Source organism: Crocodylus siamensis, chromosome 11 (assembly GCF_052110815.1).
Source record: "Crocodylus siamensis isolate JL-2025a chromosome 11, ASM5211081v1, whole genome shotgun sequence".
NCBI lineage: Eukaryota > Metazoa > Chordata > Crocodylia > Crocodylidae > Crocodylus > Crocodylus siamensis.
The window spans coordinates 52,092,208-52,105,018 of NC_143405.1; the positions used below are offsets into that span (position 1 = coordinate 52,092,208).

A 12,811-nucleotide genomic window follows, 5' to 3' on the forward strand; every position below is an offset into this window, starting at 1 on the left:
TGGCTGAAAAGTCTGTGACTTTATTTTTCTAAAACGTTGTTTGAGTTGCTTTACAGTCCAGGTAGCAAGAAATCTTTGTCCAGGGAGCACAGCAGGAAGATGCTCTGTCTCTGTGGCACTGTTTATTGCCCCCACCAACACCTCTGCAGAAGTCTCCAGATGGGAGGAGCTGAGGTGGAGCCAGAGGACATGAGGAGCAAGGGGTTAGTATGGAGCCATGGGACCTCCCAACAACCAGCCCTGAGGATCCTTGAAGAACTGTGACTTGTAGAAATGAAACATGGAGCCAAGCTCAGGGAGGTGCATCTGCTGGGTTGCCTGTACCAGGGAGAAGAAAGTAGCCGGCAGCAGGGGACAACTGGAGGAATCATTTCTGTGAACCATGATTAAGGCTAGCACCTCCAGACAGGGAAACCCTTCCCAGGCTGCTGCTGGGTCCCACCAGACAGCTACTTTAGTTAGCCCCACACAGCCAGCATGAAGGAGCAGTTTGTCTTCAGCTGTTTTACATTGGTCAAGTTTTGGAAGATGCAGGAGCCCCCACAAATTTAGTTTACCTCTTTAGTCCTAGGTTTCATTCTCAGCCCCAACTACCCTTCTGTTAGGCTGAACAGATTCAAGCTTGAAACAGTTGAGATAACAGTGCAGTGTGGGACTTTTGCTGATCTATGTTTTGGAAAATAACAGCACTCTTCAAACCTAAGTTTGAGACCTAAACTTGCACACTCTCCTTTTAAAAAAGAGGCCTTTGGCTGTTCTAAGTTTTTTCTGAAGTTTGCAGATCTGAGATAAAAGACAGGAAGGTCAGGCCTGCCCCCAGTTCAGAGTGGAACTGCCAGGGCAGCCAAGGATCTCCCCCGGTCTTCCTGAAACCACTGAAAAAGTTCGTAAAAATGGGGTGATCACCTGTAAGTGTAAGGCCCAATTTGGCGTGTGCTTAACTTGAAGCAGAATTTTAAGCTTTGTTAGCTGTAAAGCTAATTTATAAAGAAGATGGAGATTTTTTTTTTCTCGGGGGGGGTTGGGGAGAGGACTAGGGGCAATGACCTCAAGCTGCAGCAGAGGAAATTTAGGTTGGAGATCAGATTGTTTTGACTATGTGGGTGGCCAGGCCTTGGAACAGCCTGCCAGAGAAGTTATGGAATCTCCATCCTTGAATGTTTTCAAGAGCAGATTAAACAGATGCTGGAATTGTGTAGTCAGGGATGATCCTGCCTTGAGCTGGGGGCTAGACTAAACGAACTTGTGATGTTCCAGCCTACTTTCCCTTGATCCTATACAGAGTACCTGTGCTGTGAAAAGAACCAGCTAGTGTCAAAGGTATTTTAAAAATTGAAGGGAAATGTATTCTTTCTAAACAGAAAAATTTGTGATGTCACAGGAAATGTTGGTCTTGGATAACTTTGTTTATACAAACGTATTCTGCTGTGACACAGAAAATGAATGGTACATATTTGTGTCAAGCATGAGTTAGTGTAAAATCCATCTGCAATGTCTCCTCTGAGCAACTGGGGAAGGATTAACCAATGGCTATCCTTTTTTGACCTCAGGAGTGGGAAAATGTAAAGAAGTCATGAGAACTGGCTTCAATTGCCTTTCAGCTGAAAGTATAGCCAGATGTTTAGGCTGCATTCAGTTTTAGTCTGGGAATAGTACATTAGTGGTTAGGGCTACAACCAAGCACTTACCAACAACCTGTAGTCCTTAAGTTTCATCTCCCCAAGAGACCACATATTGAAGAATACAAAATTCTCACAGGATGAGACAACACAAGTTGAAAATTGCATTAGATGAAGTGCACCAAGTTTTGTTTCCTTTCTCTGGGACTCATTAACGGGTGGGTCCTTAGCAATGAACTGAAGCCAGTACAGCATATGGTATTCAGCATGTCAAAAGGTTTCCAAGGAACCATCTAGTACAGGGGTTGGCAACCACCTGCACAGGTGCTGAGCATGGCACATGAGGCCATTTTGCTCAGCACACCATCCCCATCCCCAGTTCTGGGTAGCTGCTGCCAGCCATGGAGCCTGGGCTGTTCCCAGCAGATGGCAGCTGTTCATAGCCAGCCTGGGCTCTGGGCAGCTGCAGCAAGAAGGCTGTGAACAGCTGTGCCAGGCTCTACAGCTCTGGCATCAGCTCCATGCTAGTGGTGCCTGCGCATGCACCTCAGAGCAGACGGCAGGAAGGCTGTGCTGCCTCAGGGCCAGGCCCTATCCCTTGTCCCTTCCGCACCCAGTTAGCATGGAGCTGATGCTGGAGCTGTGGAGCACAGTTGTTTGTGGCCTGCTTGCTGCAGCTGCCAAGCCCAGGCTGGCTACAAGCAGCTGCTCTGGAGCCCCCCATCAGCTCGTGCTGGCAGCAGGGAAGAGGCTGGGGTTGTGCTGCCTCAGGCCCCCCCACCCCACTGTCCACTCCAAGGCAGGCATGCAGCTGTTTGCAGACTCCCAGCTGTAGCCAGCCCCAGCTCTGGGTAGCTGCTGCTAACTACAGAGCCTGGGTTGCTTGTAGTAGGGTTTGCAGCTGAGCCCACCCAATTCCTACCTGCTCCAAGCCCAGCACTGACCCCGCCCCCCTACTGTGATGAGACCAGCACTGCCCCTTGCCAGGGAGCACCACACCTTTGCAGGCTTAACTGTGGAGCAGGGGAGTGGTTGGGCTGATGGGAAGACTCTGGGCTAGGACCTCGGCTGGCCATGCTGCAGCCTGGGGGTTGGCTCCCCAGGGAAGCACAGGGACTTTGACAGGCCCAGGGCATTGTTGGGTTGGACTTCACCTGGTGGCCCGGCAGCCTGGCTGCGCACCCATGCATCTGGTTCTGTGTACACACAGGTGTCTGATTCTGGATGTGTGTGTGCATGCGTCTGTTCTAGTTCTCCATGTTTGTGCACATGTAGTTGTGTGCGTGTATGTGCCTGGTTCTCTCTGCTCCCCTTTTTCTCTCTCTCCTTTTTCTCTTATTTCTTTTTTTCTCTCTCTCTCACTGCAACATGCTTAACAAAAAAAGTACACAAAGGCAAATTTATGATTATTAAATATACTAACATGCAGTGTGTCCTGCCATGTACCGTACCGCCCCGTTCCCTGCCCCCAAACCCCAATTTTGTTTTTCTGGCATGCTGACACTCCGGCATCTTCCAAGGTAGACATTGTGATTTTTTTGGCAGTCCGGCCAAAAAACATTGCCTACCCTGATCTAATACCACTGCTGGTCATATGAAAGACATAAGTATAGAATGCCTAAATGTAGACACTGTGGCTACAAAGTTGCTACAAATATAATTCCTTTTTTTAAAGAGTTAGTACAATACACCAGACTTCATAACCAATAGGACTTTATTCCTTTTTGTAATTGAAACCTAAACACAGTACAGTGTTACCTGAGGTCCAGTACACAAAAGTAGCTAAAAAAAAAAAAAAAGAAACTGTTTAATGTCTAAGTTTTAAGATCATTTAGAGGCTGATTTTTAAATAAGAGCTTTTAACCAAGTTAATGGACTGTAAATCAAAAACACTGTTGTGCACACCTTGCTGCTCCTTTCCATGGGAAGGCTGTCTCTTGGCTTCCCTCCCTCCCAACTTGCTTTCATCAAACCGAAATCTGAGTTCCTCTTTCTGCTCAAGGCCTTGGAGGAGTTGGATGGTGAGATCACAGCTGAAGCTGAAAGCTCTCCCAGCTTCCCAAAGAAGGGGATGCAGGACTTTGCATAGATACGTACATCGTGTCTTTCTAATATGATCTGGGAGAGCTACAACTCACAGTTCAGTGCTGAGCAGTGATGGCCCCACTCTCACGTGCCAAAGTCCTTCAGCAAAAAAGGAAGTCGGATCCTGGTACATTTCAGAGAACTCAATCCTGTGATGAGGGGATTACATATAATGGAGAAACAGTACAGAGTACTGCATTTTCAAATGTAGTTCATCTTTAATTTCAGACAAATGTCAATAAGGCTGATGATCGCTGTAGTTTATCAATAATGCGTACAGAATGCTCATCAGATTGGATATCAGATTGAGAAAGGCCAACCAAATTGGATTTAGTGATCGTAGTTCCTCACGTGCCTAGGCTGCTGTTAATCCAGTTGTCACTGTTCATTCTGCTGACCCTCTGTAATAGCAGACACAGCTCCCTGGCCTTTATTGACGTCACTGATGCACACCCACAATCCATCTACAGACTCCTTCCATAGAGTGACCTGGAAGCAAAACATGAAGTAGATCTTAACACAATACCCTCCACTCCCCTGCTTTGGAGTCCAATGCACAGAGTTTTCTCTTTCTAAAGCTTTTCAAAAAGTTTCCACATACTCTTGATTTCAGGTGATGCTGCTCTTTAATGAGCATTTGATGACATCCCTAATTCTTAATGCTTATAAAGCAGCTGAGGAAAGAACCTCATTTACTGGTCAATAAGTATCTTGTTTATTGATCAAACTACACCCATGCTCCCATTCTAGGTACACTGGAATCCCGGAAGGATAATTTGCCTTCAAAATACTCAATCTTACCTTATCTTAAAAATATAGAGCTATTTAAAACACTTCTACTGCATGAAAACAATTCCTACTTTCAAACTGGCATTAAAAAGTATACCATTAGGAAGAGTGGCTTGTGCATCCCCTGGGGCCAAGATGAGGACAAAGACTTGATGCTGGCTGAGAAACTAAACTAGTACTGTCCATTGTGTTCACTTATTTATCTGCATGCAAGAGCCAGCTCTAAGATACAACACTCACTTTGTTGTCTCCTCCAGACACAGCAAGAATGTTTGCAGTGATAGACCAGCTAACGTGCCAGACAACATCATTGAACTTGTGTAGCAACTTTGGTGACCATGAGTTGCCAGAGGCATCATCGCATGTCCAGATAAACACTCTGCCATCCTAGACAAAGCAAAAGAAGTTGTTAGACCAATGGCTGTCCTTGGCAATGCCAAAATGAGGCTATGCAGTGACATACTGTTTGTTTCAAAAAGCATCTATTTTGAACAAACATACCAATCACAGTTCTGAGTATTTTTACATGGTCTAATTAAGAAATATTAAAAACCACATGCAGTCAGAAAAGTAGGTTGGAAGAAAGATCTGCTCCCAGAATAAGCCATATCTACTTTTGGCTTAAGTTAATGTCTTACTACTATGTCTGCCAAGCTTACAGACCCAATCCAGCTACAGGAGAGAGGGGGATTCTTCCCCAGCATGGGCAGCAACAGCTGCTTCAATAAGTACCACTACAGAACCTTTACTCTTGGTGAGGATGTCTGAGCCAGAAAGAAGGTCTCACAGACCCCACCCTCATTTTGCAGCCCTGAAGATCAGAGGAAGTAGTTTTCTCTGTGAATTGGGCATGTCTGACCCAGAGTCACCAAGAGCCTTTCAGCACAGAGCCAACATTTGAAAAAGTAGGCATGAAAGGGGTCTTTGGAGGCCATCTTAGTCCATTCCCCTTCTCAAGGCACAATCACAGTGGAACCCTCCCTGCCTACAAGGAAAATAAGACTGCCGGACTCTGCTGCCACTCCTCTCCTTTGTCCAATAAGGTCTCTTACAGATCTAAGCTCTTCAGTTCTATAGATCATTTTCTTAACAGAAGGGAAAGCCAGAAACCTACACGTATAGATAACTGCCAGCACCTCAGAATGATTTGTTATATCTGCCATAGCTCTAACACCTCTTGACTTCATTTCACATGAATGGTTACACAGATGAGAGTATTCAGAACCAGCATATTAATGGTTTCAGTGACAGTCTTACCTGTGAACAGCTAGCCATGGTACTTGTTGGCAAGCCTATGGAGGGTGCCCAAGCTACATCTCGGACCCAGTCACTGTGAGCCTCCAGCTTCTGTTCTTCCTTCCACTGGCCATCCTCCTCCCTGAAGGGGTAGCAAACAATCACGTCTGTTCTGCCTCCCACTTTGGAACACCATTCTGCAATGTACTCAATACTGAAAGTGGCCAATTTAGCCACAAAATAGGAAACACAAATGTTCCTCACCCACTTTCTTATGTTTAACCTGGAGGGTCTACCCAAGAGGTAAAAGAATTCAGTTTCAATAGCCTACATACAGAATTGGAATTACAGGAAATCCTCACTATTCATGGGTTTAGCATTCGTGGTTTAAAATATTTGCAAATGCTGAACCCACATCTTAAATACACTTACAGGAGCTCCTTGGGAGTGCCATGCTTGCCACCACCGGTCTCCTGCCACTGCCAGCACAGCCATGCCCCCCTTCTCCAGCCACTGGGGCCACTGTGTTCACGATGTTCATGAACGCAGTGCCATATTCATGTATTTTGCCATACGTAGGGATCTCAAGAACATATCCCCGTGAATGGCAAGGGTTGCCTGTATATTGCTACTGCTTCAAGCACAGCCAGGGAAAATTAAAAATCACAAAGAAAGTATTTGCTTCCTGAGATACGAAGTGAAAGAGGATCTTTCAAATGAGAACTAGCCCATGAGAAGATGTAAATCTCAGAGAGCCATCTCCATTCAACATCCTCTAAGACAGACACTTTTAAGCGACAGGGGAAAACATGGCATTGTTTAAATTACTATTTGTGGTAAGTGGCCTCTAGCAAGCCATCTAGTGGATCAACAAAGGAACTGATATCTTGGAAGGAAGCAGAATAGATGTCAGATGATGGGACACTTACTTCCAGATCTTGACGAGGTTGTCACAGCCACCGGATGCAAACCTTTTGATGTAGTTTGGTTTTTGGCCTGATGGCTGCTCTATAAGGCTTCCAGGTACAACAGCAGGGGCCCAGCTAACAGCATTACACCCAATCTGTGCCAGAACAGAATCTGAGTGTTAAAGTTTTTACCCTTTAAAAATCTAACCTGCTTGGGGTCACTATGTTTTATCACACGTCCACAAAAAGCAACTCCCCCCCTCCGATGCTTATTTCTAACACAACAAAATGTGTCATTCTTTTATCCTAGGAAACTCACCTATTGCCACCAGTACATCACTTTGTTCTCTCTTTACCTAGACTCTTTGGGGTATGGCATTTATCTATACGGCAACACATATGTGATAGACACACACTTACGGTATGTGCATTGCTGATCTTTTTTACTTCCCACTGTCCATCACCTGTGTAACTCAATAACGAAATGGCCCCATCAGAACTCCCACAGGCCAGGATCAATCCATAGTCATGTGGTGCCCAGCAGACAGAATTCACTGTCAGAAATAGTAAATACAAGATTGTCAGAAAAGTGACCAGCTGCAAAGACACTGGAAGCCATGAATGAGTGACTTGAATTAAAAAAAGTTAATAAAAAAGTATTTCTTTAATCATCTACTCCAATGATTCTCAACCTTTTTAGACCCAAGATGCACATTGACAGAACTGAGGCACCTATCATAAAATTCCAGTTTTTGGTTTTCTCTTTTCTAGACTACAGAAAAGAAAACAGTATAATTCTTCTGTTGCAAAGAGCTCAGGAAGATTACAACAGGTCAGAATGTTTTTATCACTACGGATTCCTATTTGAAAATTCTGGATTTGTCTTATGAATCATGTCTGCACACCTAACAGACCTAACTAACACCACATGGCAACCAGGATCTCAAGGCAGCCTGGTTGAGAATCATTTATCTTGTCTGACTTCCTGCCGTTAACAAGAAGCTGCCTTAAAACCAATAAGGGGTATAAAGAAGGTATAAGCGGGAGGGATGAGTTTTTAAATCAGAGTTCAAAATATTAAGTTTCCTGTCATTGCTGAGAACACCACTGATCCTAGAACAGAAACTGAATGTTCAGCATCAACTTCAGAAGCTGACCAGAGCAGACCTCTGCTATGAGACATAGCAAGCAAAGGGGAAAAATCACTATCAGCCCTTTTGTTCTCGTGTATTTGCACCAGATTGGTGCTTTGTGGGAGCACAACATAACACTCTGTGGATTTATGGTGTTTATATGCCAAAAACTGTCCCTTCTCATCAGGACTGGAAAGCTATTGCTAGCATGTGCAGCCCTGGGAGAAGAGACAAAGAGGATTTTATTGGAGACATTCTCCTGTCCCCAGAGAACACATATGTTGCTTACATACTACAGAATAGATGAAGAAAAAAATTCAGTCAGATTCAACTTGACCCTGTGTCCACCTAGACCACCACATACCTGAGGAGTCATGACCTGTGTACTCGTATGTCTTTTCCCAAGTGCCATTTTCTTCCTTCCAGATGATAACCTTCCTGTCATAGGAACAGGAAGCCAGAATATTTCCATACATGGGATGTGCCCAGGCAACCTGCCACACAGGGCCTTCATGGCTGTAAAAAAAAAAAAAAGTGTCAATTGAGAGAGAGAGAGAATAATTCCCTTTTATTCTTGCTTGTTTCACAACAATATTTGTTTGAAATTAATTCAAGCAAACACCTTTATGATGTCTTGCTGGGGGAAAAAAAGGAACAATGAAAATTGTGCATTACTGCTAGACAATGGAACTGGTTTTAGGATACAGTAGTTGGGATAAGATCTCCCAGTGTTTGCTCACGTCAGTTATTAGGAATATATTTATTTCTGGGAATGTGGGGGTCAAAGTTTCAGTGAGATTAAAAGCTGAGTTACAAGTAACTCACTTTCCACCTCTCCCCCATTCACTGTAATGCAAGTTTAAAGACAACCAGACACACTGCTTCCCAAGATACATACTGCGTAGTGCAAGGTGGGTGCACTACAGCAATGTAGTGATCACATGGGTCTACACATGCTCGCTAGCTACATCCCCATAGTGGCATACTTCCTGCTTATAGTGCACCACTATGGTGACACAGCAGGGAAATTTAAGCGTGCAACGCCCATATGACAGTACAGGTGGTTACTGCACCATTTTTTAGTCACTGTACAACAACGTCACTGTACAGCAACATGTGGACATACCTAGCGAGTAGTTGCACATCAGTTTTTACAAACCCTTCCTCACTAGAGAGATGATTGATGTATTATGCCAACAGTCAGTACATTACTTAAATTTTGATATTTAAAGCACTCACCCTCTCAGATCAGCTATGAGGATTTGCCCTCCATTCCTTACATCAAAGATTTTCACAGATCTGTCCGAGGAGCAGGTTGCTAGCCGAGTACCATAATAATCCATCTGAGCATCATGCTGGAAGGGAATGGACAGATTTCCACTAAGTTTCAAGAGTGGCTGGAACACTCATGAACTGTCTACCAGGTACCAGAGCAATATGATAAAAAGACTTCAGTTATTGTGTTCATGCAGGTCATTTGTTCCAAATTATTTTCTTGCAGTAAGTAGACAATATTATATTTAATGTCTATAGTTTACACCTCTCTAATAGGGTGGAGGTTGTCAACTGGGGGTACTTGAGAAGGCCCTAGGGGGTAGGTGCAGGCAGGCAAGGACGAAGTGCTGCCACGCACCATCCTGCATAGGTGCTGCCTGCCTGGCCAGATACGGGAGGCAGGGGAAAGTCAAACGTGGCAACTGCCACCACTCCCCATCAGGCCACGCACCACTGCCCTGCTTGGCGGCCAGCCAGGTGCACCTCCCCTGCCTAGTTTGGTGTCTAGCTGTGCGCCACTCTGGCCCCCTCCTGCTTGGCGCCCAGCCACACACCAGCCCCTAACTCCCCCCCCCCACATCCAGTCACTGGGGGTACAGTGACCCAAAAGGTTGAAAACCCCTGCAATAGGGTAATTACCACAAGTAGTGAAACCCAGTGCTTTGAGACAAGAAGTCAGAGCGCTGGGCTTCTATTCTCTACCACTGACTCTTCTTGGCCTTGCTAAATTACTTAATCTTGGTTCTGGTTTCTTTACATTTCAAATGGGAACAAAAATTTTGATCCACCTCCCCTACACAGTTTTACCAATCACTGATGCTTGTGTAGCTCCTGCCCTTGGGTTTTGAAAAAATAAACAGAGCGGGGGGGGGGGGGGGGGGGGCACTCAAAGTCTAGGAAAACCAAACCCAGGGAGTTAGTCTGAACTATGGTCCTCAGGCTGTTTTGAGGGCTAGTAGGAGTAGCAGTGGGAAAAAAAAAAAAAAAAAGAGCTGCAACATGGAGGCCATTTTTACCTGAAGCCAGTGTAATTAGAGTATGGGAGAGGCCTTGTTCCCTGACATGCTCCCAGCACCATTAAAGGGGCCCCAGGGAGATTGTGGAGGAGCCCGGTCTGGGTGCAGCTGGGAGCAGGATCAACTTCCCCACAGAAGAGACACCAGCAAGGAGAGAACTTGACTGGTCCTAGAGTGGGCACACCTGCACTTGCTGTTAGCATACAAAAAACTCTTGTACATATCACACTGGAGTGTATTGCTCCTGGGCACACCATCTGAATGCGAGCCTGAGACTCCAGCATGCTAAACCAGGTCAGAGAAACCCTAACTGGCAGGGTGCCCAAAGGTTTAGCCTGCCACCCTGAGGTTGCTCCAACCAACTCTATGAGCTTTGGAGGGGCTGGCTGGGGCACGAGTGTTCTCCTGTGTCAGCAAGCAGCCCCCACACAGAAGCACTCTCATCCCCCAGCCAGCTGTGTTAGTGTCTATACATGCAGTGCTGTGAAGTAAAAAACTCCACAAAATGGTAGTGCTTGTAAATACTCCCTGCTGTGGAGTTTATTAGTTTCCTGCAACCTAATGGGGGCACATGTGTAGATACAAGATATCTATTGTGGAGCTAATTAGTTTACTCCACTGTGTCTCGTGTAGACACACCCAGTGAGTTGCACTTAAAAGGCCACAGAAGTTAGTGCAGTCAGTGTATTGTGAAGTGCTGAAAGTCCTTGTGCCACCTGGAATCTGCTGTGCACGAGGGAAAGGTCCTCAACCCAATGGGTCCTTATGAGACTGACAAGTTGAAGTTAAGTTATACTGGTGAAAAGGGAAACTTTGTTATCAGATTTCCACGTACGAGTTTCATGGCCTATTTACAGACTGTGTTCTAATGCCTATGCACATAAATTTATCTGACTTGTTTGTACCCTTTTGTTACTAAAGCAATGCTTGGGGACACTGACTCCCCGCAGCCACACCAGCCGAGGGGTTACATTTGCAAATAAGACTCACAGGCCACTGAGAGACAGACCTGCCCATCTGAAGATAGTGTTTGGAAGTACTGTTTCATTCCCCCTTCCCACAAACTGACACACTGATCTGCCTCTCTCTCATCCCTCCAGCAATGGTGCACAATGTTACCTCATCTATTTTCTAGCAGCAAGTCCCAGGCATTAGAAGGAAGGATCTAGAACAGAGATGCTCAATCTCTGGCCTACAGGCCAAGTGTGGCCTGTGGATCCTTGGACTCCGGCCCTCACCAGCACCTAATAGAAAGGAATCATCACTTCCCTCAATCAGTTGGCAATGCTCCTACTAATGCAGACTAGTATACTGCTAGCCTTCTTAGCAACAACGGCACTGATGAAGCCATATCTGGAATACCGTGTCCAGTTTTGTGGCCCCCACTACAGAAAGGATGTGGACAAGTTGGAGAGAGTCCAGTGGAGGGCAGTGAAAATAGTTTGGGGGCTAGGGCACATGACTTCTGAGAAGAGGCTGAGGGAGCTGGGCTTATTTAGTCAGGAGAAGAAGACCGAGAGGGGATTTAAATAGCAGCCTTCAACTACCTGGAGGGGGGTTCAAAAGAGGATAGAGCTGGACTGCTCTCAGTGGTGAGAAATGACATTAAGAAGCAATGGTCTCAAGTTGTAGCAAGGAAAGTTTAGTTGGATATTTGAAAAAAACTCAAAGAGGGTAGTACAGGACCAGGCTACCCAGAGAGGTGGTGGGGTCTCTCTCCTTAGAGGTTAAAACCCAGGTGAACAAAGCCTTGGCTGGGATGCGACAAGGGTAGCCAGCCCTCCAGGACTGCCCTGGCATCTCTAGGAATTAGATACAAATCTCCAGGAGATGCTGAGAGTCACCCAGGAGATAAACAATAGGGCATTCATTAAAATAAATATCAAATGCTGGACCAGATTTGTACAGTAATCCAGTAAGTAAAGTCTACGCATCAAAATCTGTAACTGATACGCGTGGGCACGATCAAGTTGCATGTCACAGGTATGCTGCCGTTCTGAAAACCTCACCGAATAGATTCAAACGAGCTGGTAACCCTACATGAGACAGCTGGGGCTGGCCCTGCTCCATGCGGGGGCCTAGCCTAGATGTGAGCCCACGAGGTCCCTGCCAAACCTGACGTGATTGCACGAGGAGGGGAAGACTCGCCCTTTGGCAGCCCAGCCGGCAGGAGGGTGCCCCCTCTGCACTCCTGGGCAGCTCCACCAGCCCGGCTGTCACCAGAGGCGCCCGCAGGCGGCACCACGGGGCGGGGTAGGGAGCGCACAGCCTGCCCGCAGGATGAGGAGACCCGATGGGGGTCATGGCAAACCCCCGCCCCGGCCTGGGGGGAGCTGAGCCGAGCCACACTCACGATCATGTCCTCGTGCGACGTGTCCACGGTGTTGATGACCGACACCTGCGAGGAAGAAGTGGGGTAGGGTCAGGCCACCAGCCCATGTATCGCAGCCCCAGCCCCAGCCCCGGCCCCGGCCCCGGCCCCTACCATGGCGGCGGCACCAGTCTCAGCCTCGTCCTGCTCCCGCTCCCGCGGCGGCGGCAGCGCTCAGACGTGGCAGCGCCCGGGTCCGCCGGCAAAAACGTCCCGGCCGGAAACAAGCGCGAGCTCGCCCGGCTTCATCCTCCCCAGCGCCCGGGTCCGCCGGCGAAAACCGCCCGGTCGGGAACAAGCGAAGACACGCCCAGGTTCCGCCCGCCCCCAGCGCCTGGGTGGGGGACCTGAGGTGGAGACGCACAAGGTTAGTCTGAAG

General features: G+C 46.9%; 1 protein-coding gene across 1 annotated transcript; it reads right to left on the reverse strand.

Annotated features, from left to right (window-relative positions):
* Positions 1–3,315: 3,315 nt before the first annotated feature.
* On the reverse strand, positions 3,316–12,686 carry SEC13 (SEC13 homolog, nuclear pore and COPII component). Its single transcript, XM_090021978.1, has 9 exons — positions 12,547–12,686; positions 12,415–12,459; positions 9,010–9,125; positions 8,135–8,286; positions 7,058–7,191; positions 6,659–6,792; positions 5,751–5,871; positions 4,734–4,880; positions 3,316–4,193 (listed from the first exon to the last, which is right to left on the reverse strand). The coding sequence occupies exons 1-9, from the start codon at positions 12,547–12,549 to the stop codon at positions 4,083–4,085; spliced, it is 963 nt and encodes a 320-aa protein (XP_089878104.1). The 5' UTR covers positions 12,550–12,686; the 3' UTR covers positions 3,316–4,082.
* Positions 12,687–12,811: the final 125 nt, after the last annotated feature.